This window comes from Salmo salar, chromosome ssa21 (assembly GCF_905237065.1).
Source record: "Salmo salar chromosome ssa21, Ssal_v3.1, whole genome shotgun sequence".
In the NCBI taxonomy this organism is placed as follows: domain Eukaryota; kingdom Metazoa; phylum Chordata; class Actinopteri; order Salmoniformes; family Salmonidae; genus Salmo; species Salmo salar.
The window spans coordinates 58,273,073-58,300,710 of NC_059462.1; the positions used below are offsets into that span (position 1 = coordinate 58,273,073).

A 27,638-nucleotide genomic window follows, 5' to 3' on the forward strand; every position below is an offset into this window, starting at 1 on the left:
CGGCGACCCATAGGACGCGGAGACGGAGACCCATAGGACACGGAGACCCATAGGACGCGGAGACCCATAGGACGCGGAGACCCATAGGACGCGGAGACCCATATCGTCCATAGGACGCGGCGACCCATAGGACGCGGAGACCCATAGGACGCGGGAGACCCATAGGACGCGGAGACCCATAGGACGCGGCGACCCATAGGACGCGGCGACCCATAGGACGCGGCGACCCATAGGACTCGGAGACCCATAGGACACGGACACAGCGACCCATAGACGGAGACCCATAGGACACGGACACAGCGACCCAAGGACGCGGAGACCCAAGGAAACGGAGACCAAGGAGCGGAGAGAGATCCATAGGACACGGAGACGGAGACCCATAGGACGCGGCGACCCATAGGACGCGGCGACCCATAGGACGCGGCGACCCATAGGACGACGGACGCGGCGACCCATAGGACGCGGAGACCCATAGGACACGGACACAGCGACCCATAGGACACGGAGACCCATAGGACACGGACAGAGCGATCCATAGGACACGGAGACGGGAGACCCATAGGACACGGAGACGGAGACCCATAGGACGCGGCGACCCATAGGACGCGGCGACCCATAGGACGCGGCGACCCATAGGACGCGGCGACCCATAGGACGCGGAGACCCATAGGACGCGGAGACCCATAGGACGCGGCGACCCATAGGACGCGGCGACCCATAGGACGCCGCGGCGACCCATAGGACGCGGAGACCCACAGGACGCGGCGGGACCCACAGGACGCGGCGACCCACAGGACGCGGCGACCCACAGGACGCGGCGACCCATAGGACGCGGGCGACCCATAGGACGCGGCGACCCATAGGACGCGGCGACCCATAGGACACGGAGACGGAGACCCATAGGACGCGGAGACCCATAGGACGGAGCGGTGACCCATAGGACACGGAGACGGCGACCCATAGGACGCGGAGACACAGGACGGAGACCCATAGGACGCGGAGACCCATAGGACGCGGCGACCCATAGGACGCGGCGACCCACAGGACGCGGCGACCCACAGGACACGGAGACCCATAGGACGCGGAGACCCATAGGACGCGGTGACCCATAGGACGCGGCGACCCATAGGACACGGAGACCCATAGGACGCGGAGACCCATAGGACGCGGAGACCCATAGGACACGAGCGGAGACCCATAGGACACGGAGACCCATAGGACGCGGAGACCCATAGGACGCGGAGACCCATAGGACGCGGAGACCCATAGGACGCGGAGACCCATAGGACGCGGCGACCCATAGGACGCGGCGACCCATAGGACGCGGCGACCCATAGGACGCGGAGACCCATAGGACGCGGCGACCCATAGGACGCGGAGACCCATAGGACACGGAGACCCATAGGACACGGACGGAGACCCATAGGACGCGGCGACCCATAGGACGCGGAGACCCATAGGGCGCCATAGGACGCGGCGACCCATAGGACGCGGCGACCCATAGGACGCGGGCGACCCATAGGACGCGGCGACCCATAGGACGCGGGAGACCCATAGGACGCGGAGACCCATAGGACGCGGAGACCCATAGGACGCGGACACAGCGACCCATAGGACGCGGAGACCCATAGGACACGGAACAGCGACCCATAGGACACGGAGACCCATAGGACACGGAGACGGAGATCCATAGGACACGGAGACGGAGACCCATAGGAAGCGGCGACCCATAGGACGCGGCGACCCATAGGACGCGGCGACCCATAGGACGCGGGCGACCCATAGGACGCGGCGACCCATAGGACGCGGAGACCCATAGGAAGCGGTGACCCATAGGACGCGGAGACCAATAGGACGCGGAGACCAGGGCGACCCATAGGACGCGGAGACCCATAGGACGCGGAGACCCATAGGACGCGGAGACCCATAGGACACGGAGACCCATAGGACACGAACGGAGACCCATAGGACACGGAGACCCATAGGACACGGAGACGGAGACCCATAGGACACGGAGACCCATAGGACACGGAGACCCATAGGACACGGAGACGGTGACCCATAGGACGCGGAACGTGACCCATAGGACACGGAGACCCATAGGACACGGAGACCCATAGGACGCGGAGACCCATAGGACCAGAACGGAGACCCATAGGACACGGAGACCCATAGGACACGGAGACCCATAGGACACGGAGAGGTGACCCATAGGACACGGAGACGGTGACCCATAGGACACGGAGACGGTGACCCATAGGACACGGAGACGGTGACCCATAGGACACGGAGACGGTGACCCATAGGACACGGAGACCTATAGGACACGGAGACCCATAGGACACGGAGACCCATAGGACACGGAGACCCATAGGACACGGAGACCCATAGGACACGGAGACCCATAGGACACGGTGACCCATAGGACACGGAGACCCATAGGACACGGAGACCCATAGGACGCGGAGACCCATAGGACACAGAGACGGAGACCCATAGGACACGGAGACCCATAGGACACGGAGACCCATAGGACACGGAGACGGTGACCCATAGGACACGGAGACGGTGACCCATAGGACACGGAGACGGTGACCCATAGGACACGGAGACCTATAGGACACGGAGACCCATAGGACGCGGAGACCCATAGGACGCGGAGACCCATAGGACGCGGAGACCCATAGGACACGGAGACCCATAGGACACCACGGAGACCCATAGGACACGGAGACCCATAGGACACGGAGACCCATAGGACACGGAGACCCATAGGACGCGGTGACCCATAGGACACGGTGACCCATAGGACGCGGAGACCCATAGGACGCGGAGACCCATAGGACGCGGTGACCCATAGGACGCGGAGACCCATAGGACGCGGAGACCCATAGGACGCGGTGACCCATAGGACGCGGAGACCCATAGGACGCGGAGACCCATAGGACGCGGTGACCCATAGGACGCGGAGACCCATAGGACGCGGCGACCCATAGGACGCGGAGACCCATAGGACGCGGAGACCCATAGGACACGGACGCGGCGACCCATAGGACGCGGACGCGGAGACCCATAGGACGCGGAGACCCATAGGACGCGGAGACCCATAGGACGCGGAGACCCATAGGACGCGGACACGTGACCCATAGGACGCGGCGACCCATAGGACGCGGAGACCCATAGGACGCGGAGACCCATAGGACGCGGAGACCCATAGGACGCGGAGACCCATAGGACGCGGAGACCCACAGGACGCGGAGACCCATAGGACGCGGACCCGACCCATAGGACGCGGCGACCCAAGGACGGGGACGGAGACCCATAGGACACGGAGACGGAGACCCATAGGACGCGGAGACCCACGGACCCATAGGACGCGGTGACCCATAGGACGCACAGGACGCGGAGACCCATAGGACGCGGCGACCCATAGGACGCGGAGACGGAGACCCATAGGACACGGAGACGGAGACCCATAGGACACGGAGACCCATAGGACGCGGCGACCCATAGGACGCGGAGACCCATAGGACGCGGACCCATAGGACGCGGCGACCCATAGGACGCGGACAGCGACCCATAGGACGCGGAGACCCATAGGACCCATAGGACGCGGTGACCCATAGGACGCGGAGACCCAGAGGACCCATAGGACGCGGCGACCCATAGGACGCGGAGACGGAGACCCATAGGACACGGAGACGGAGACCCATAGGACACGGAGACCCATAGGACGCGGAGACCCATAGGACGCGGAGACCCATAGGACGCGGCGACCCATAGGACGCGGCGACCCATAGGACGCGGCGACCCATAGGACGCGGAGACCCATAGGACGCGGAGACCCATAGGACGCGGAGACCCATAGGACGCGGAGACCCATAGGACGCGGAGACCCATAGGACGCGGGAGACCCATAGGGAGACCCGGACACAGTGAACCATAGGACGCGGAGACCCATAGGACGCGGAGACCCATAGGACGCGGGAGACCCATAGGACGCGGAGACCCATAGGACCCATAGGACGCGGCGACCCATAGGACGCGGCGACCCATAGGACGCGGAGACCCCAGGACGAGACGGAGACCCAGGACGCGGAGACCCATAGGCGGACCCATAGGACGCGGAGATAGGACCCATAGGACGCGGCGACCCATAGGACGCGGAGACGGAGACCCATAGCACACGGAGACGGAGACCCATAGGACACGGAGACCCATAGGACCCATAGGACGCGGTGACCCATAGGACCGGCGACCCATAGGACGCGGGAGACCCATAGGACGCGGACACAGCGACCCATAGGACGCGGACACAGCGACCCATAGGACGCGAAGCGACCCATAGGACGCGGAGACGGAGACCCATAGGACACGGAGACGGAGACCCATAGGACACGGAGACCGCAGGGGGGACCCATAGGACGCGGTGACCCATAGGACGGGCGGAGACCCATAGGACGCGGAGACCCATAGGACGCGGAGACCCATAGGACGCGGACCCAGGACCCATAGGACGCGGTGACCCATAGGACGCAGAGACCCATAGGACGCGGAGACCCATAGGACACGGACACAGTGAACCATAGGACGCGGAGACCCATAGGACGCGGAGACCCATAGGACGCGGAGACCCATAAGACGCGGAGACCCATAGGACCCATAGGACGCGGTGACCCATAGGACGCGGCGACCCATAGGACGCGGAGACGGAGACCCATAGCACACGGAGACGGAGACCCATAGGACACGGAGACCCATAGGACCCATAGGACGCGGTGACCCATAGGACCCGGCGACCCATAGGACACGGAGACCCATAGGACACGGAGACCCATAGGACGCGGACACAGCGACCCATAGGACGCGGACACAGCGACCCATAGGACGCGGAGACCCATAGGACACGGAGACGGAGACCCATAGGACACGGAGACGGAGACCCATAGGACATGGAGACGGAGACCCATAGGACGCGGTGACCCATAGGACGCGGCGACGCATAGGAGGCGGAGACCCATAGGACACGGAGACGGAGACCCATAGGACACGGAGACCCATAGGACACGGAGACAGAGACCCATAGGACACGGAGACCCATAGGACACGGAGACCCATAGGACACGGAGACCCATAGGACACGGAGACGGAGACCCATAGGACACGGAGACCCATAGGACACGGAGACGGAGACCCATAGGACACGGAGACCCATAGGACACGGAGACCCATAGGACACGGAGACCCATAAGACACGGTGACCCATAGGACACGGAGACCCATAGGACACGGAGACCCATAGGACACGGACACAGTGAACCATAGGACGCGGCGACCCATAGGACGCGGCGACCCATAGGACGCGGCGACCCATAGGACGCGGCGACCCATAGGACGCGGAGACCCATAGGACGCGGAGACCCATAGGACGCGGAGACCCATAGGACGCGGAGACCCATAGGACGCGGAGACCCATAGGACCCATAGGACACGGTGTCTCATAGGACACGGTGACTCATAGGACCCATAGGACGCGGCGACCCATAGGAAGCGGCGACCCATAGGACGCGGAGACCCATAGGACGCGGAGACCCATAGGACGAGGACACAGTGAACCATAGGACGCGGCGACCCATAGGACGCGGAGACCCATAGGACGCGGAGACCCATAGGACATGCAGTCAGAGTGGAAGAATAGGACAAAGGAATGATGGAGGCCAACGTTCATTGCAAGCAAATAATTCACAGACAAAACTCTATTCCATACAGTAATAAACAGATCCTCTACAGCCTCTGGGTGTTCCTCGTCCACATGATGTAATGATGTACTGTTTAATTTACTGGGTGCTCGCGAGACAGTGAAAACGGATCTTGGTTTCTTCTTTAAGATAAATGACCGAATGGAGCGACAGGACTACACGGGGATTAGAGTGCTTAGAAACAAAACACTACCAATACTCTTTACTTGAAACACCTCCAGATTACACTTTCTTTTTGTTAATTTCACCTTTATTTAACCAGATAATTAATAAATAAATAAATATATATAACCCTATATTTAACCAGGTGTTTATATATAACCCTAACCCTTTATTTAACCAGGTAGGCCAGTTGAGAAGAAGTTCTCATTTACAATTGCGACCTGGTCAAGATAAAGCAAAGCAGTGCGACACAAACAACAACACAGAGTTACACATGGAATAAACAAACATACAGTCAATAATACAGTAGGAAAAAAAGAAAGTCTATATACAGTGTGTACAAATGGCGTGAGGAGGTAAGGCAATAAATAGGCCATAGTAGCGAAGTAATTACAATTTAGCAAATGAACACTGGAGTGATAGATGAGCAGATGATGGTGTGTAAGTAGAGATGCTGGTGTGCAAAAGAGCAGCAAAGTAAATAAAAACAATATGGGGATGAGGTAGGTAGATTGGGTGGGCTATTTACAGATGGACTATGCGCATCTGCAGCGATCGGTTAGCTGCTCAGATGTTTAAAGTTGGTGAGGGGAATGTAAGTCTCCAGCTTCAGCGATTTTTGCAATTCGTTCCAGTCACTGGCAGCAGAGAACTGGAAGGAAAGGCGGCCAAAGGAGGTGTTGGCTTTGGGGATGACCAGTGAGATAGAACACTAATGTGTAAAGAACAGCAATATATACCCCGGGACATGACTGACACAGTGTCTATTGAATTAATGGACAACAAGACTGGCAGTTTGCCCCCAAAAACAGAAAGAACAGAGCCGATTAATGAAGAACCATCAGGGGAAATACAAAACTAACCTTGTATTCCTCGATAAATGTACCACTCCATGACTATTATTGAACACTGAGAAAAATACGCAATTTCTAATTTTAATAATTGTCATAGTCTAGGCCTATAGCTAATAAGAAATGTGGTAGTACCTCAGCCCAGGTGAATCTGACAGAAGAAGGGGCCACCACTAATAAAGGCCACTCTTTCCTGTAGTAGGCAGCTATGCAAATAGCCTGAACTGTCTTCCCCAGTCCCATGTCGTCAGCCAGGAGGAGGCGGCCATCTTTGGACACCGCAAAGCTGGAGGAGACAACCAGGGTTTAATACAACTACAGTCGAAGTCGGGAAGTTTACATACACCTTAGCCAAATACATTTAAACTCAGTTTTTCACAATTCCTGACATTTAATCCTAGTAAAAATTCCCTGTTTTAGGTCAGTTATGATCACCACTTTATTTTAAGAATGTGAAATGTCAGAATAATAGTAGAGAGAATGGTTTATTTCAGCTTTTATTTCTTTCATCACATTCCCAGTGGGTCAGAAGTTTACATACACTCAATTAGTATTTGGTAGCATTGCCTTTAAATTGTTTAACTTGGGTCAAATGTTTCAGGTAGCCTTCCACAAGCTTCCCACAATAGGTTGTGTGAATTTTGGCCCATTCCTTCTGACAGATCTGGTGTAACTGAGTCAGGTTTGTAGGCCTCCTTGCTCGCACACACTTCAGTTCTGACCACACATTTTCTATAGGATTGAGGTCAGGGCTTTGCGATGGCCACTCCAGTACCTTGACTTTGTTGTCCTTAAGCCATTTTTGCCACAACTTTGGAAGTATGCTTGGGGTCATTGTCCATTTGGAAGACCCATTTGCGACCAAGCTTTAACTTCCTGACTGATGTCTTGAGATGTTGCTTCAATATATCCTCATAATTTTCCTACCTCATGATGCCATCTATTTTGTGAAGTGCACCAGTCCCTCCTGCGGCAAAGCACCCCCACAACATGATGCTGCCACCCCCATGCTTCACGGTTGGGATGGTGTTCTCCGGCTTGCAAGCCTCCCCCTTTTTCCTCCAAACAGTTCTATTTTTGTTTCATCAGACCATAGGACATTTCTCCAAAAAGTACGATCTTTGTCCCCATGTGCAGTTGCAAACCTTAGTCTGGCATTTTTATGCCGGTTTTGGAGCAGTGGCTTCTTCCTTGCTGAACGGCCTTTCAGGTTATGTCGATATAGGACTCGTTTTACTGTGGATATAGATACTTTTGTACCCGTTTCCTCCAGCATCTTCACAAGGTCCTTTGCTGTTGTTCTGGGATTGATTTGCACTTTTCGCACCAAAGCACGTTCATCTCTAGGGAGACAGAACGCGTCTCCTTCCTGAGCGGTATGATGGCTGCGTGGTCCCATGGTGTTTATACTTGCGTACTATTGTTCGTACAGATGAACGTGGTACCTTCAGGCGTTTGGAAATTGCTCACAAGGATGAACCAGACTTGTGGAGGTCTACACCGGTTTTTCTGAGGTCTTGGCTGATTTCTTTTGATTTCCCCATGATGTCAAGCAAAGAGGCACTGAGTTTGAAGGTAGGCCTTGAAATACATCCACAGGTACACCTCCAATTGACTCAAATGACGTCAATTAGCCTATCAGAAGCTTCTAAAGCCATGACATCATTTTCTGGAATTTTCCAAGCTGTTTAAAGGCCCAGTCAACTTTGTGTATGTAAACTTCTGACCCACTGGAATTGTGATCTAGTGAATTATAAGTGAAATAATCTGTCTGTAAACAATTGTTGGAAAAATGACTTGCGTCATGCACAAAGTAGATGTCCTAACCGACTTGCCAAAACTATAGTTTGTTAACAAGAAATGTGTGGAGTTGTTGAAAAAAACGAGTTTTAATGACTCCAACCTAAAGTGTTTGTACTTCAACTGTTCACACAAACAGACTATTAATCAAGAACCATCAGGGGAAATAGAAGACACTCAAGGTGTAATACAAACAGACTGATTATCACAATATGAAACTATATAAAACAACCAGATACATAAGATTTGTATACATTAGGCACAAAACGAAGGAGAAAACCTGAAAACGGGGGAAATATTGGAAATGTCCAATATTAAACACTAATTTCCGCTTTCAGCTGCTAAACATTTTAGCTGTGGTGTGCCCTAATGAATACAACCCAGTACACGCTGCTGCTACTCTGTTATTATCTATGCATTTTAATAACTCTACCTACATGTACATATTACTACAATTACCTCGACACTGTCGCCCCCGCACATTGACTCTGTAGCGGTACCCCCTGTATATAGCCTCCACATTGACTCTGTAGCGGTACCCCCTGTATATAGCCTCCACATTGACTCTGTACCGTAATACCCTGTATATAGCCTCCACATTGACTCTGTACCGGTACCCCCTGTATATAGCCTCCACATTGACTCTGTAGCGGTACCCCCTGTATATAGCCTCCACATTGACTCTGTACTGTAATACCCTGTATATAGCCTCCACATTGACTCTGTACCGTAATACCCTGTATATAGCCTCCACATTGACTCTGTACCGTAATACCCTGTATATAGCCTCCACATTGACTCTGTACCGGTACCCCCTATATATAGCCTCCACATTGACTCTGTACCGTAATACCCTGTATATAGCCTCCACATTGACTCTGTACCGTAATACCCTGTATATAGCCTCCACATTGACTCTGTACCGGTACCCCCTGTATATAGCCTCCACATTGACTCTGTACTGTAATACCCTGTATATAGCCTCCACATTGACTCTGTACTGTAATACCCTGTATATAGCCCCACTATTGTTATTTACTGCTGCTCTATAATTATTTGTGACTTGAGTTGTATGGTCATGATAACAGTGAGACTAACACCTACTTGACACCGTCTCTCTGGAAGGGCATGAGACGACGTGTCAATGAGGGGTCGATGGAGGACAGGTCCGCTTCAGGAACCTCTGATGTCCATGTCTGGCTGCCTTCAAACAGGGCAGAGAACACCTGGATCACACCCCTAGGGGAGAGGCTCAATCTCTACTGATGGAATGGCACCGAGAGCCTCCACTGGGAAGTAGAACACGGAACACAGTCACACTGAGCATAGAACTTTCACTGAATACAGAACAATATAGAACACAGAACACTCACAGAATATAGAACACAGAACACTCACTGAATATAGAACACAGAACACTCACTGAATATAGAACACAGAACACTCACTGATTATAGAACACAGAACACTCACTGATTATAGAACACAGAACACTCACTGAATATAGAACACAGAACACTCACTGAATATAGAACACAGAACACTCACTGAATATAGAACACAGAACACTCACTGAATATAGAACACAACACTCACTGAATATAGAACACAGAACACTCACTGAATATAGAACACTCACAGAATATAGAACACTCACTGAATATAGAACACAGAACACTCACTGAATATAGAACACAGAACACTCACTGAATATAGAACGCAGAACACTCACTGAATATAGAACACAGAACACTCACTGAATATAGAACGCAGAACACTCACTGAATATAGAACACAGAACACTCACTGAATATAGAACACAGAACACTCACTGATTATAGAACACAGAACACTCACTGAATATAGAACACAGAACACTCACTGAATATAGAACACAGAACACTCACTGATTATAGAATGCAGAGGTCGCAGACAATTCAGCAGAAAAGGCAAGCGGATACATGACCATGAAGTGTCAAAACAATGACCACAACAGGATAATACTTACTAAGTCTTTTATAATCCTCAAGCAAGAAACTCCACTTTCTTGTCTTCATATCTTAACAAAAGAGAGAATATATATATATATATATATATATATATATATATATATATATATATATAATATTACAAAGCACTATCCAAAACTTGATACTGATGAATATATGAAAATGAAATAATACTCTTGAAAAAAAAATAGTAGGAAAATGAACTAACAGGTCCAGGGCTGTGGCGGTCATGGAATTGTCAGCCTGTTATTGTCATGCGAATGCCAGTCTCACAGTAATTGATCGTTAATAACATAAATATGTTTAACAGTTCTTATGCGCCATTGGCTAGTTCATTTAGCAGGCAAGATATGCTTATAAAGTCTCGTGCCATTATTTTAAAATTATTGTAAAGAATAATATAATTGAACTTAGCTGAATAAAATAGAAAGGATATTTTCCCATTCCGGAGCGAGTGCACATATGAAGTGGCTGTGATGAGCGTAAAAGTAGGTAGATTTAGATGTGACACAAACCTTAGAATGTGTTAGAAATCAAAACATACAGGGCCCCATGATGCGGCTACAGGCTATTGACCATTTGCTCTCAGTTCCTTTCCTCAGGCTGCTGACCCACGAGGATGAGGACGAGTGGTGTTCCACCTACCCTGTTCGCTCATCAAGTGATCATATTCTCAATTTAAAATCTTGTCTTTGCTAATATGTAAAAAAAATTAAATGTGTTTGGATTTAGAACTGGCCCGTTATCAAAACGGGAAGGAACATGGTCATGGTGGAAAGGCATGTCAATCTGTATGCTGCTTTCATGCAGTTCACGTCATGTTGGCTAGGCTACTCTGGTTTTATAGAGGAACAGCTGACAAAGAAATAGAGCAGCAGCTGGGATCCTTTTTTAGCAGCAACCATCAGAAGTCTGCTTTCACACAGGATTGCATAATGCCTGGGCTTATAAGAACACTTATTTCACGCCACACATCAACCACTAGTTGAGGAGCATGCAGCCTCTCTCTGCATGACAGGTGATAGGCCACCCAAACTCTGTATGCCATCCGAGACGGGATTGTGTCGAGGCACAGATCTGGGGAAGGGTACCAAAAACATTTCTGCAGCATTGAAGGTCCCTAAAAACACAGTGGCCTCCATCAGTCTTAAACGGAAGAAGTTTGGAACCACCAAGACTCTTCTTAGAGCTGGTCGCCCGGCCAAACTGAGCAATCGGGGGAGAAGGGCCTTGGTCAGGGGAGGTGACCAAGAACCCGATGGTCACTGACAGAGCTCCAGAGATCCTCTGAGGAGATGGGAGAACCTTCCAGAAGGACAACCATCTCTGCAGCACTCCACCAATCAGGCCTTTATGGTAGAGTGGCCAGACGGAAGCCACTCCTCAGTAAAAAGCACGACAGTCCGTTTTTCTGCGGCAGGGACTGGGAGACTAGTCAGGATCGAGGCAAAGATGAACGGAGAAAAGTACAGAGAAATCCTTGATGAAAACCTTCTAGAGCGCTCAGGACCTCAGACCGGGGTGAAGGTTCACCTTCTAACAGGACAACGACCCTAAGCACACAGCCAAGAACAACGCAGGAGTGGCTTCAGGACAAGTCTCTGAATGTCTTTGAGTGTCTATGTCAGAGCCCGGACTTGAACCCGATCGAACATCTCTGGAGAGACCTGAAAATAGCTGTGCAGCGACGCTCCCCATCCAACCTGACAGAGCTTGAGAGGATCTGCAGAGAAGAATGGGAGAAACTCCCCAAATACAGGTGTGCCAAGCTTGTAGCGTCATACCCAAAGAAGACTCAAGGCTGTAATCGCTGCCAAAGGTGCTTCAACAAAGTACTGAGTAAAGGGTCTGAATACTTATGGAAATTTGATATTTCAGGGGTTTTTTAACTGTTTTTTCTTTGTTATTATGGGGGTATTGTGTGTAGATTTATGAGGGATTATAAAAAAATAAAACAATTTCAGAATAAGGCTGTAACATAACAAAACGTGGAAAATGTAAAAGTTTTGTATTTCATTTCTAGTAGCCAAAATGGCTTAAAAAACAGTTTTTGCTTTGTCATTATGGGGTATTGTGTGTAGATTGATGAGGGAAAAAAAACAAATTTAATCCATATTAGAATAAGGCTGTAACTAGAGGTCAACCGATTAATCGGCATGGCCGATTTCAAGTTTTCATAATCGGTAATCGGCATTTTTGGACGCCGATTACATTGCATTCCACGAGGAAACTGCATGGCAGGCTGACCACCTGTTACGCGAGTGCAGCAAGGAGCCAAGGTAAGATGCTAGCTAGCATTACACTTCTCATAAAAAACAAAACAATCTTCACATAATCACTAGTCAACTACACATGGTTGATGATATTACTAGGTTAACTAGCTTGTCCTGCGTTGCATATAATCAATGTGATGCCTGTTAATTTATCATCGAATCACAGCCTACTTCAACTTCGGCCAAACGGGGATGATTTAACAAAAACGCATTTGCGGAAAAAAGCACAATCGTTGCAACGACTGTACCTAACAATAAACATCAATGCCTTTCTTAAAATCAATACACAGGAGTATATATTTTTAAACCTGCATATTTAACTAAAAGAAATCCAGGTTAGCAGGCAATATTAAACTAGGGAAATTGTGTCACTTCTCTTGTGTTCTGTGCACGCAGAGTCCGGGTATATGCAACAGTTTGGGCCGCCTGGCTAGTTGCGAACTAATATGCCAGAATTTTACGAAATTATGACATAACATTGAAGGTTGTGCAATGTAGCAGCAATATTTAGACTTATGGATGCCACCCGTTAGATAAAATACGGAACGGTTCCGTATTTCACTGAAATAATAAACGTTTTGTTTTCGAGATGATAGTTTCCGGATTCGACCATATTAATGACCAAAGGCTCGTGTTTCTGTGTTTATTATATTATAATTAAGTCTATGATTTGATAGATCAGTCTGACTGAGCGATGGTGGGCAGCAGCAGGCTGGTAAACATTCATTCAAACTTTACTGTGTTTGCCAGCAGCTCTTAGCAATGCTTGAGTCACAGCGCTGTTTATGACTTCAAGCCTATCAACTCCTGAGATTAGGCTGGCAATACTAAAGTGCCTATTAGAATATCCAATAGTCAAAGGTATATGACATACAAATGGTAGAGAGAAATAGTCGACGGGTCATAATTCCTATAATAACTACAACCTAAAACTTCTTAGCTGGGAATATTGAACCACCAGCTTTCATATGTTCTGAGCAAGGAACTTAAAACGTATTTTTTCACTTTCTTCTCAAAAACAGTTTTTGCATTATTTAAACAAAATTGAGCATGTTTCATAAAATCAATTTAGTCTCAAATAAATTATGTATTATATTAAGTTAAAATAAAAGTGTTCATTCAGTATTGCTGTAATTGTGATTATTACAAATATATATAAAAAATGATATATCTTTTTTTATAAAATCGGTCGATTAATCGGTATCGGCTTTTTTGGGTAAATGGTCGACCTCTAGCTGTAACCTAACAAAATGTGGGAAAAGTCAAGGGGTCTGAATACTTTCCGAATGCACTGTATGTACCAAAGCCATCTTCAAAAAATGTGTTTTTCTGCCGTGTGTAATATGTGGTAGGCTATTAGGCTTTGGATAATGGTACAATCATTATTTGAATTCAGGTGGGTTTTTTTTTCAGGTTTAGGCTCACATATAGGCCTATGCATAAACTATGGTGTCCTACATGCAAGTTCAGAAATACTTTGAATTAATCATCACCTTACAAAGCACTGTCCCTTTCGTTGTGTTTGGCTTTGAAACAACATCCACAACATCCACAACTACCAGGGACAATAGAGCCCTGAGTACCAGGTCATTAGGACCCGATGGAGGGACAAGAGCCCTGAGTACCAGGACATTAGGACCTGATGGAGGGACAATAGAGCCCTGAGTACCAGGCCATTAGGACCCGATGGAGGGACAATAGAGCCCTGAGTACCAGGCCATTAGGACCTGATGGAGGGACAATCGAGCCCTGAGTACCAGGACATTAGGACCTGATGGAGGGACAATAGAGCCCTGAGTACCAGGACATTAGGACCTGATGTAGGGACAATAGAGCCCTGAGTACCAGGCCATTAGGACCTGATGGAGGGACAATAGAGCCCTGAGTACCAGGCCATTAGGACCTGATGGAGGGACAATGGAGCCCTGAGTACCAGGCCATTAGGACCTGATGGAGGGACAATAGAGCCCTGAGTACCAGGCCATTAGGACCTGATGGAGGGACAATAGAGCCCTGAGTACCAGGCCATTAGGACCTGATGGAGGGACAGTAGAGCCCTGAGTACCAGGCCATTAGGACCTGATGGAGGGACAATGGAGCCCTGAGTACCAGGCCATTAGGACCTGATGGAGGGACAATAGAGCCCTGAGTACCAGGCCATTAGGACCTGATGGAGGGACAATAGAGCCCTGAGTACCAGGCCATTAGGACCTGATGGAGGGACAATAGAGCCCTGAGTACCAGGCCATTGGGACCTGATGGAGGGACAATAGAGCCCTGAGTACCAGGCCATTAGGACCTGATGGAGGGACAATAGAGCCCTGAGTACCAGGCCATTAGGACCTGATGGAGGGACAGTAGAGCCCTGAGTACCAGGCCATTAGGACCTGATGGTCATTAGCGACTTGGGTAAACCTACTACCAACGCATGTCCAGAGTGCATAAGAGAATATTACCATGACTGAATGGTCACGTGGAATTTGACTGCGGCCATGCCTGCCGGTGTGCCGGTAATACTGTCACCGTAACGGCCCTAAAACAGGTTTCCACTTACCATAGTTCTTGGAAGGCATCTGTTTGAAAGCAGCGATGACGTCAACATGGTACCCAACGTCGACCTCGAAGCGCGATCGTGACACCAGGGTGGCGTGGCCCTGTACGGTGGCCCCTGGTCTCTTCCAGCCACTACACAGCTTCAGCAGGGCCCCAAGCGAAGCAGTGTCACGGGACCGGCTAGACCCCGGCGCCACGTCAATACCCCCCACCAGAGGTTTCAGACATATACAGGAGATGGAGCCGGACTCCTCCACTACAACAGGAAATACATGGGCCTTCTTAGATAGTTCCAAATGGCACTCTATTCCGTATACAGTGCACTACTTTGGACCAGAGCTCTATAGGGAAGAGTGTGTCTATTGGGACAAAGACAATATCTTTACTTGACCAATACATGTGATTATCTTCTTAAAGTATATGATGTGTGTAGGCCTATCTCATACTTAGCTGACGATAGTCCTCAAGGCTGAAGTTCCACATCTTGGTAGCAGGGTCTGTTGGAGATACAAGATAAACAATAACAAGACATAGAAAACAAGTGTACGTAATCTAAGGGTATAAAATAGAAAATAAAATATTAGTTATTGCACTATATAGGGCTGTAATTCACTTTTCAAATCGGACAAATCTCCAGGATGAATTTAAATACATCCATTAAAAAAATAAAAATAATACTAAAAATAAAAATAAAAACTCACCATAATTGCGTGAAGGGATGTTTTTGAACAAAGCAATCAGCTCAGCATGGTAGCCGACTTCCACTCTGAAACGCTCCTCTGAGTGAGACACACATTTCCCTCTGACTGTGACGGCAGGGTTCTTCACAGGTAGAGAGTTACTAACGTCAGTACTGCTGGAGGAAGGTAGCTGCTGCTTTCTCACAGCACTCTGGACAGATGGTGACGTGGCTCCATGTTTGGTTCCTTGTTTATAGAAACTACCAACGGCACTTCCAGAACCGGAAGACGGGCCAGAAGAAGAGGTATTTGGATGAGGTTTAGAAACAGAGAAACTGTCCGTTGTAGAAGTAGGATACAGACCAGGTAACACTGCTTTATTCGGCTGTGGAGGTTTGAACACAGAGGAGACATTCTGGCCTGATGATGATGATGATGATGACTTCGCTCCATATGAACTACCAGTACCAGTGGAACTTCCAGAAATGGAAAATGACGGGCCACCCGTTGTCTTTGGCTGAAGAGGTTTGAACCCAGTGGGGCTTCCTCCTGTAGACACATCTAACCCTTTCAAGGAATGTTGTCCCTTTGGGAGAGGTAGTGGGTCAATTACTTTAATCTGAGGAGACAAAGACAAGAAAAACTAAAAACAGAGTACATTAGAAACAAAAGTCATTGCCAACAGACAAACCAAAAACAAATATAACTGTACAAAACGTCAAGGTATCACTCCTCACCTGTTTAGTGGCAGTATTGGAGAATAGTGAATTCTGTCCAGACTTGTCCCTTGGGCTAGAAAACAACTGGTTAGGTCTCCTGTCTTGAACCCGTGGAACATCATTCTGATGCACAGTATTAGGTGGATGATGAGTTAGTCCTGGTCGGGGAGTTGAGTTAGAAAGTGGATCAGACTGAGTGCTAACGCGTTGCTGAGGAGCACTGGCTGGGTTGTTAAGTAATGATAGGGGCGTCTGGTTGTTTGACTGAGCAGCCTGTCTCTGTGCTCTAATCGCTAAAGCTTTCCGTCTATTCTCCTCTATTTTCTGCTGCTGCTCTGCCGTCAAAGAGCTAGACATGGTTAATTATTAGCTCTAGCTATATAGCCTGCTTATTTGCTGGCAAGTTAGGTTGTAGCTAGCTAGTTAGCTATCGTTAGCTTGCTAACAAGTCGGAAAAGTTCACAGCCCATATCGGTAAGAGAAATATGAATAAACAAGTAGCAGAGTTAACTAGCTATGTCTAAATAGGACATATTTTAGCTAACGACCTACGCTAAATCAACAAAAACAGAAGTTATTCGTAAGTACATTAACTTTCTGGTTTCTTGTTTGTGACTTCCGGCGAAGGAAGTGACGTTTAACAATAGCAAGTCACGTGGTGTAAATGTTCTGAGCTTTTTTTATTATTTATTTATTTATTTTATTTTTTTGTTAATTCTTTCAATACAGTAAAACGTTGTGTGCAGTGATACTATATATAAATATCTGTCCCTTTTTGCAATATAGGGAGTCATTCTCACAAAGCGAGATCTGACTAGAAAAGTGATGTATATTTCCTAAAGAAAATGTGATGTGATGTGCTTGCTGGCTTGTTTTAAATGGATTTATTGATGTGAAATAAGTTATAGTAGTGGTAGTGACTGGTTATAGTGGTGGTAGTGGCTGGTTATAGTAGTGGTAGTGTCTACAGTAGTAGTGGTAGTGACTGGTTATAGTTATAGTAGTGGTAGTGTCTACAGTAGTAGTGGTAGTGACTGGTTATAGTTATAGTAGTGGTAGTGTCTACAGTAGTAATGGTGGTGACTGGTTATAGTAGTGGTAGTGACTGGTTATAGTTATAGTAAGGGTAGTGACTGGTTATAGTAGTGGTAGTGACTGGTTATAGTAATGGTAGTGACTGGTTATAGTAGTGGTAGTGACTGGTTATAGTTATAGTAGTGGTAGTGACTGGTTATAGTAGTGGTAGTGACTGGTTATAGTAGTGGTAGTGACTGGTTATAGTGGTGGTAGTGGCTGGTTATAGTAGTGGTAGTGTCTACAGTAGTAGTGGTAGTGACTGGTTATAGTTATAGTAGTGGTAGTGTCTACAGTAGTAATGGTGGTGACTGGTTATAGTAGTGGTAGTGACTGGTTATAGTTATAGTAAGGGTAGTGACTGGTTATAGTAGTGGTAGTGACTGGTTATAGTAATGGTAGTGACTGGTTGTAGTAGTGGTAGTGTCTACAGTAGTAGTGGTAGTGACTGGTTATAGTAGTGGTAGTGACTGGTTATAGTAGTGGTAGTGACTGGTTATAGTTATAGTAGTGGTAGTGACTGGTTATAGTAATGGTAGTGTCAAGGTTATAGTAATGGTAGTGACTGGTTATAGTAGTGGTAGTGACTGGTTATAGTAGTGGTAGTGACTGGTTATAGTAGTGGTAGTGTCTGGTTATAGTAGCGGTAGTGACTGGTTATAGTAGTGGTAGTGACTGGTTATAGTAGTGGTAGTGTCTGGTTATAGTAATGGTAGTGACTGGTTATAGTAGTGGTAGTGACTGGTTATAGTTATAGTAGTGGTAGTGACTGGTTATAGTAGTGGTAGTGACTGGTTATAGTAGTGGTAGTGTCTACAGTAGTAGTGGTAGTGACTGGTTATAGTAGTGGTAGTGACTGGTTATAGTAGTGGTAGTGTCTGGTTATAGTAGTGGTAGTGACTGGTTATAGTAGTGGTAGTGACTGGTTATAGTAGTGGTAGTGTCTGGTTATAGTAGTGGTAGTGACTGGTTATAGTAGTGGTAGTGTCTGGTTATAGTAGTGGTAGTGACTGGTCATAGTAGTGGTAGTGACTGGTTATAGTAGTGGTAGTGACTGGTTATAGTAGTGGTAGTGACTGGTTATAGTAGTGGTAGTGTCTAGTTATAGTAGTGGTAGTGACTGGTTATAGTAGTGGTAGTGTCTGGTTATAGTAGTGGTAGTGACTGGTTATAGTAGTGGTAGTGACTGGTTATAGTTATAGTAGTGGTAGTGTCTGGTTATAGTAGTGGTAGTGTCTGGTTATAGTAGTGGTAGTGACTGGTTATAGTAGTGGTAGTGACTGGTTATAGTAGTGGTAGTGACTGGTTATAGTAGTGGTAGTGTCTGGTTATAGTAGTGGTAGTGACTGGTTATAGTAGTGGTAGTGACTGGTTATAGTTATAGTAGTGGTAGTGTCTGGTTATAGTAGTGGTAGTGTCTGGTTATAGTAGTGGTAGTGACTGGTTATAGTAGTGGTAGTGACTGGTTATAGTAGTGGTAGTGACTGGTTATAGTAATGGTAGTGACTGGTTATAGTAATGGTAGTGACTGGTTATAGTAGTGGTAGTGACTGGTTATAGTTATAGTAGTGGTAGTGACTGGTTATAGTAGTGGTGGTGACTGGTTATAGTAGTGGTAGTGACTGGTTATAGTAATGGTAGTGACTGGTTATAGTAGTGGTAGTGACTGGTTATAGTAGTGGTAGTGTCTGGTTATAGTAGTGGTAGTGTCTGGTTATAGTAGTGGTAGTGACTGGTTATAATAGTGGTAGTGACTGGTTATAGTAGTGGTAGTGACTGCTTATAGTAGTGGTAGTGACTGGTTATAGTAATGGTAGTGACTGGTTATAGTAGTGGTAGTGACTGGTTATAGTTATAGTAGTGGTAGTGTCTGGTTATAGTAGTGCTAGTGACTGGTTATAGAAGTGGTAGTGACTGGTTATAGTAGTGGTAGTGACTGGTTATAGTAGTGGTAGTGACTGGTTATAGTAGTGGTAGTGACTGGTTATAGTAGTTGTAGTGACTGGTTATAGTAGTGGTAGTGACTGGTTATAGTAGTGGTAGTGACTGGTTATAGTAGTGGTAGTGTCTACAGTATTAGTGGTAGTGACTGGTTATAGTAAAGGTAGTGACTGGTTATAGTAGTGGTAGTGACTGGTTATAGTAGTGGTAGTGTCTACAGTAGTAGTATTAGTGACTGGTTATAGTAGTGGTAGTGGTAGTGACTGGTTATAGTAGTGGTAGTGTCTACAGTAGTAGTGGTAGTGACTGGTTATAGTAAAGGTAGTGACTGGTTATAGTAGTGGTAGTGACTGGTTATAGTAATGGTAGTGACTGGGTATAGTAGTGGTAGTGACTGGTTATAGTAGTGGTAGTGTCTGGTTATAGTAGTGGTAGTGACTGGTTATAGTAGTGGTAGTGACTGGTTATAGTAGTGGTAGTGTCTGGTTATAGTAGTGGTAGTGACTGGTTATAGTAGTGGTAGTGTCTGGTTATAGTAGTGGTAGTGACTGGTCATAGTAGTGGTAGTGACTGGTTATAGTAGTGGTAGTGACTGGTTATAGTAGTGGTAGTGACTGGTTATAGTAGTGGTAGTGTCTAGTTATAGTAGTGGTAGTGACTGGTTATAGTAGTGGTAGTGTCTGGTTATAGTAGTGGTAGTGACTGGTTATAGTAGTGGTAGTGACTGGTTATAGTTATAGTAGTGGTAGTGTCTGGTTATAGTAGTGGTAGTGTCTGGTTATAGTAGTGGTAGTGACTGGTTATAGTAGTGGTAGTGACTGGTTATAGTAGTGGTAGTGACTGGTTATAGTAGTGGTAGTGACTGGTTATAGTAGTGGTAGTGACTGGTTATAGTAGTTGTAGTGACTGGTTATAGTAGTGGTAGTGACTGGTTATAGTAGTGGTAGTGACTGGTTATAGTAGTGGTAGTGTCTACAGTATTAGTGGTAGTGACTGGTTATAGTAAAGGTAGTGACTGGTTATAGTAGTGGTAGTGACTGGTTATAGTAGTGGTAGTGACTGGTTATAGTAGTTGTAGTGACTGGTTATAGTAGTGGTAGTGACTGGTTATAGTAGTGGTAGTGACTGGTTATAGTAGTGGTAGTGTCTACAGTATTAGTGGTAGTGACTGGTTATAGTAAAGGTAGTGACTGGTTATAGTAGTGGTAGTGACTGGTTATAGTAGTGGTAGTGTCTACAGTAGTAGTATTAGTGACTGGTTATAGTAGTGGTAGTGGTAGTGACTGGTTATAGTAGTGGTAGTGTCTACAGTAGTAGTGGTAGTGACTGGTTATAGTAAAGGTAGTGACTGGTTATAGTAGTGGTAGTGACTGGTTATAGTAATGGTAGTGACTGGGTATAGTAGTGGTAGTGACTGGTTATAGTAGTGGTAGTGTCTGGTTATAGTAGTGGTAGTGACTGGTTATAGTAGTGGTAGTGACTGGTTATAGTAGTGGTAGTGTCTGGTTATAGTAGTGGTAGTGACTGGTTATAGTAGTGGTAGTGTCTGGTTATAGTAGTGGTAGTGACTGGTCATAGTAGTGGTAGTGACTGGTTATAGTAGTGGTAGTGACTGGTTATAGTAGTGGTAGTGACTGGTTATAGTAGTGGTAGTGTCTAGTTATAGTAGTGGTAGTGACTGGTTATAGTAGTGGTAGTGTCTGGTTATAGTAGTGGTAGTGACTGGTTATAGTAGTGGTAGTGACTGGTTATAGTTATAGTAGTGGTAGTGTCTGGTTATAGTAGTGGTAGTGTCTGGTTATAGTAGTGGTAGTGACTGGTTATAGTAGTGGTAGTGACTGGTTATAGTAGTGGTAGTGACTGGTTATAGTAGTGGTAGTGTCTGGTTATAGTAGTGGTAGTGACTGGTTATAGTAGTGGTAGTGACTGGTTATAGTTATAGTAGTGGTAGTGTCTGGTTATAGTAGTGGTAGTGTCTGGTTATAGTAGTGGTAGTGACTGGTTATAGTAGTGGTAGTGACTGGTTATAGTAGTGGTAGTGACTGGTTATAGTAATGGTAGTGACTGGTTATAGTAATGGTAGTGACTGGTTATAGTAGTGGTAGTGACTGGTTATAGTTATAGTAGTGGTAGTGACTGGTTATAGTAGTGGTGGTGACTGGTTATAGTAGTGGTAGTGACTGGTTATAGTAATGGTAGTGACTGGTTATAGTAGTGGTAGTGACTGGTTATAGTAGTGGTAGTGTCTGGTTATAGTAGTGGTAGTGTCTGGTTATAGTAGTGGTAGTGACTGGTTATAATAGTGGTAGTGACTGGTTATAGTAGTGGTAGTGACTGCTTATAGTAGTGGTAGTGACTGGTTATAGTAATGGTAGTGACTGGTTATAGTAGTGGTAGTGACTGGTTATAGTTATAGTAGTGGTAGTGTCTGGTTATAGTAGTGGTAGTGACTGGTTATAGAAGTGGTAGTGACTGGTTATAGTAGTGGTAGTGACTGGTTATAGTAGTGGTAGTGACTGGTTATAGTAGTGGTAGTGACTGGTTATAGTAGTTGTAGTGACTGGTTATAGTAGTGGTAGTGACTGGTTATAGTAGTGGTAGTGACTGGTTATAGTAGTGGTAGTGTCTACAGTATTAGTGGTAGTGACTGGTTATAGTAAAGGTAGTGACTGGTTATAGTAGTGGTAGTGACTGGTTATAGTAGTGGTAGTGTCTACAGTAGTAGTATTAGTGACTGGTTATAGTAGTGGTAGTGGTAGTGACTGGTTATAGTAGTGGTAGTGTCTACAGTAGTAGTGGTAGTGACTGGTTATAGTAAAGGTAGTGACTGGTTATAGTAGTGGTAGTGACTGGTTATAGTAATGGTAGTGACTGGGTATAGTAGTGGTAGTGACTGGTTATAGTAGTGGTAGTGTCTGGTTATAGTAGTGGTAGTGACTGGTTATAGTAGTGGTAGTGACTGGTTATAGTAGTGGTAGTGTCTGGTTATAGTAGTGGTAGTGACTGGTTATAGTAGTGGTAGTGTCTGGTTATAGTAGTGGTAGTGACTGGTCATAGTAGTGGTAGTGACTGGTTATAGTAGTGGTAGTGACTGGTTATAGTAGTGGTAGTGACTGGTTATAGTAGTGGTAGTGTCTAGTTATAGTAGTGGTAGTGACTGGTTATAGTAGTGGTAGTGTCTGGTTATAGTAGTGGTAGTGACTGGTTATAGTAGTGGTAGTGACTGGTTATAGTTATAGTAGTGGTAGTGTCTGGTTATAGTAGTGGTAGTGTCTGGTTATAGTAGTGGTAGTGACTGGTTATAGTAGTGGTAGTGACTGGTTATAGTAGTGGTAGTGACTGGTTATAGTAGTGGTAGTGTCTGGTTATAGTAGTGGTAGTGACTGGTTATAGTAGTGGTAGTGACTGGTTATAGTTATAGTAGTGGTAGTGTCTGGTTATAGTAGTGGTAGTGTCTGGTTATAGTAGTGGTAGTGACTGGTTATAGTAGTGGTAGTGACTGGTTATAGTAGTGGTAGTGACTGGTTATAGTAATGGTAGTGACTGGTTATAGTAATGGTAGTGACTGGTTATAGTAGTGGTAGTGACTGGTTATAGTTATAGTAGTGGTAGTGACTGGTTATAGTAGTGGTGGTGACTGGTTATAGTAGTGGTAGTGACTGGTTATAGTAATGGTAGTGACTGGTTATAGTAGTGGTAGTGACTGGTTATAGTAGTGGTAGTGTCTGGTTATAGTAGTGGTAGTGTCTGGTTATAGTAGTGGTAGTGACTGGTTATAATAGTGGTAGTGACTGGTTATAGTAGTGGTAGTGACTGCTTATAGTAGTGGTAGTGACTGCTTATAGTAATGGTAGTGACTGGTTATAGTAGTGGTAGTGACTGGTTATAGTTATAGTAGTGGTAGTGTCTGGTTATAGTAGTGGTAGTGACTGGTTATAGAAGTGGTAGTGACTGGTTATAGTAGTGGTAGTGACTGGTTATAGTAGTGGTAGTGACTGGTTATAGTAGTGGTAGTGACTGGTTATAGTAGTGGTAGTGACTGGTTATAGTAGTTGTAGTGACTGGTTATAGTAGTGGTAGTGACTGGTTATAGTAGTGGTAGTGACTGGTTATAGTAGTGGTAGTGTCTACAGTATTAGTGGTAGTGACTGGTTATAGTAAAGGTAGTGACTGGTTATAGTAGTGGTAGTGACTGGTTATAGTAGTGGTAGTGTCTACAGTAGTAGTATTAGTGACTGGTTATAGTAGTGGTAGTGGTAGTGACTGGTTATAGTAGTGGTAGTGTCTACAGTAGTAGTGGTAGTGACTGGTTATAGTAAAGGTAGTGACTGGTTATAGTAGTGGTAGTGACTCGTTATAGTAATGGTAGTGACTGGGTATAGTAGTGGTAGTGACTGGTTATAGTAATGGTAGTGACTGGTTATAGTAGTGGTAGTGACTGGTTATAGTAGTGGTAGTGACTGGTTATAGTAGTGGTAGTGACTGGTTATAGTAATGGTAGTGACTGGTTATAGTAATGGTAGTGACTGGTTATAGTAGTGGTAGTGACTGGTTATAGTTATAGTAGTGGTAGTGTCTGGTTATAGTAGTGGTAGTGACTGGTTATAGTAGTGGTAGTGACTGGTTATAGTTATAGTACTGGTAGTGACTGGTTATAGTAGTGGTAGTGTCTGGTTATAGTAGTGGTAGTGACTGGTTATAGTTATAGTAGTGGTAGTGACTGGTTATAGTAGTGGTAGTGTCTGGTTATAGTAGTGGTAGTGACTGGTTATAGTAATGGTAGTGACTGGTTATAGTAGTGGTAGTGTCTGGTTATAGTAGTGGTAGTGACTGGTTATAGTTATAGTAGTGGTAGTGACTGGTTATAGTAGTGGTAGTGACTGGTTATAGTAGTGGTAGTGACTGGTTATAGTAGTGGTAGTGACTGGTTATAGTAGTGGTAGTGACTGGTTATAGTAGTGGTAGTGACTGGTTATAGTAGTGGTAGTGACTGGTTATAGTAATGGTAGTGTCTGGTTATAGTAATGGTAGTGACTGGTTATAGTAGTGGTAGTGACTGGTTATAGTAGTGGTAGTGTCTGGTTATAGTAGTGGTAGTGACTGGTTATAGTAATGGTAGTGACTGGTTATAGTAGTGGTAGTGACTGGTTATAGTAATGGTAGTGACTGGTTATAGTAGTGGTAGTGACTGGTTATAGTAGTGGTAGTGGTAGTGTCTACAGTAGTAATGGTAGTGTCTTGTTATAGTAGTGGTAGTGACTGGTTATAGTTATAGTAGTGGTAGTGACTGGTCATAGTAGTGGTAGTGACTGGTTATAGTAGTGGTAGTGACTGGTTATAGTAGTGGTAGTGTCTGGTTATAGTAATGGTAGTGACTGGTTATAGTAGTGGTAGTGACTGGTTATAGTTATAGTAGTGGTAGTGACTGGTTATAGTAATGGTAGTGGTAGTGACTGGTTATAGTAGTGGTAGTGACTGGTTATAGTTATAGTAGTGGTAGTGACTGGTTATAGTAATGGTAGTGGTAGTGACTGGTTATAGTAGTGGTAGTGACTGGTAATAGTTATAGTAGTGGTAGTGACTGCTTATAGAAGTGGTAGTGTCTGGTTATAGTAATGGTAGTGACTGGTTATAGTAGTGGTAGTGACTGGTTATAGTAGTGGTAGTGACTGGTTATAGTAGTGGTAGTGACTGGTTATAGTAGTGTTAGTGACTGGTTATAGTAGTGGTAGTGGTAGTGTCTACAGTAGTAATGGTAGTGTCTGGTTATAGTAGTGGTAGTGACTGGTTATAGTTATAGTAGTGGTAGTGACTGGTTATAGTAGTGGTAGTGACTGGTTATAGTAGTGGTAGTGACTGGTTATAGTAGTGGTAGTGACTGGTTATAGTAGTGGTAGTGACTGGTTATAGTAATGGTAGTGTCTGGTTATAGTAGTGGTAGTGACTGGTTATAGTAGTGGTAGTGACTGGTTATAGTAGTGGTAGTGACTGGTTATAGTAATGGTAGTGACTGGTTATAGTAATGGTAGTGACTGGTTATAGTAGTGGTAGTGACTGGTTATAGTAGTGGTAGTGACTGGTTATAGTAGTGGTAGTGACTGGTTATAGTTATAGTAGTGGTAGTGACTGGTTATAGTAGTGGTAGTGACTGGTTATAGTAGTGGTAGTGACTGGTTATAGTAGTGGTAGTGACTGGTTATAGTAGTGGTAGTGACTGGTTATAGTAGTGGTAGTGACTGGTTATAGTAATGGTAGTGTCTGGTTATAGTAATGGTAGTGACTGGTTATAGTAGTGGTAGTGACTGGTTATAGTAGTGGTAGTGTCTGGTTATAGTAGTGGTAGTGACTGGTTATAGTAATGGTAGTGACTGGTTATAGTAGTGGTAGTGACTGGTTATAGTAATGGTAGTGACTGGTTATAGTAGTGGTAGAGGTAGTGTCTACAGTAGTAATGGTAGTGTCTTGTTATAGTAGTGGTAGTGACTGGTTATAGTTATAGTAGTGGTAGTGACTGGTCATAGTAGTGGTAGTGACTGGTTATAGTAGTGGTAGTGACTGGTTATAGTAGTGGTAGTGTCTGGTTATAGTAATGGTAGTGACTGGTTATAGTAGTGGTAGTGACTGGTTATAGTTATAGTAGTGGTAGTGACTGGTTATAGTAATGGTAGTGGTAGTGACTGGTTATAGTAGTGGTAGTGACTGGTTATAGTTATAGTAGTGGTAGTGACTGGTTATAGTAATGGTAGTGGTAGTGACTGGTTATAGTAGTGGTAGTGTCTACAGTAGTAGTGGTAGTGACTGGTTATAGTAAAGGTAGTGACTGGTTATAGTAGTGGTAGTGACTGGTTATAGTAGTGGTAGTGACTGGTTATAGTAATGGTAGTGACTGGTTATAGTAGTGGTAGTGACTGGTTATAGTAATGGTAGTGACTGGTTATAGTAGTGGTAGTGGTAGTGTCTACGGTAGTAATGGTAGTGTCTGGTTATAGTAGTGGTAGTGACTGGTTATAGTTATAGTAGTGGTAGTGACTGGTCATAGTAGTGGTAGTGACTGGTTATAGTAGTGGTAGTGACTGGTTATAGTAGTGGTAGTGACTGGTTATAGTAGTGGTAGTGACTGGTTATAGTAGTGGTAGTGTCTGGTTATAGTAGTGGTAGTGACTGGTTATAGTAGTGGTAGTGACTGGTTATAGAAGTGGTAGTGTCTGGTTATAGTAGTGGTAGTGACTGGTTATAGTAGTGGTAGTGACTGGTTATAGTAGTGGTAGTGTCTGGTTATAGTAGTGGTAGTGACTGGTTATAGTAGTGGTAGTGACTGGTTATAGTAGTGGTAGTGTCTGGTTATTGTAGTGGTAGTGTCTGGTTATAGTAGTGGTAGTGTCTGGTTATAGTAGTGGTAGTGTCTGGTTATGGTAGTGGTAGTGACTGGTTATAGTAGTGGTAGTGACTGTTATAGTAGTGGTAGTGACTGGTTATAGTAGTGGTAGTGTCTGGTTATAGTAGTGGTAGTGACTGCTTATAGTAGTGGTAGTGACTGGTTATAGTAATGGTAGTGACTGGTTATAGTAGTGGTAGTGACTGGTTATAGTTATAGTAGTGGTAGTGTCTGGTTATAGTAGTGGTAGTGACTGGTTATAGAAGTGGTAGTGACTGGTTATAGTAGTGGTAGTGACTGGTTATAGTAGTGGTAGTGACTGGTTATAGTAGTGGTAGTGACTGGTTATAGTAGTGGTAGTGACTGGTTATAGTAGTTGTAGTGACTGGTTATAGTAGTGGTAGTGACTGGTTATAGTAGTGGTAGTGACTGCTTATAGTAG

The 27,638-nt window shown here is 45.7% G+C and overlaps 1 protein-coding gene across 1 annotated transcript in view; it reads right to left on the minus strand.

Moving 5' to 3' along the window:
- Window positions 1-17,412, minus strand: part of smarcal1 (SWI/SNF related, matrix associated, actin dependent regulator of chromatin, subfamily a-like 1) — a 28,838-nt gene extending 11,426 nt beyond the window's left edge. The window contains 8 exon segments of the mRNA XM_045704940.1: window positions 6,908-7,058; window positions 9,677-9,814; window positions 9,816-9,861; window positions 10,581-10,631; window positions 15,409-15,663; window positions 15,854-15,904; window positions 16,109-16,706; window positions 16,825-17,412. Of these exon segments, the coding sequence (XP_045560896.1) occupies window positions 6,908-7,058; window positions 9,677-9,814; window positions 9,816-9,861; window positions 10,581-10,631; window positions 15,409-15,663; window positions 15,854-15,904; window positions 16,109-16,706; window positions 16,825-17,163 (1,629 nt within the window). The 5' untranslated portion in view covers window positions 17,164-17,412.
- Between the last annotated feature and the right edge of the window lie 10,226 nt (window positions 17,413-27,638).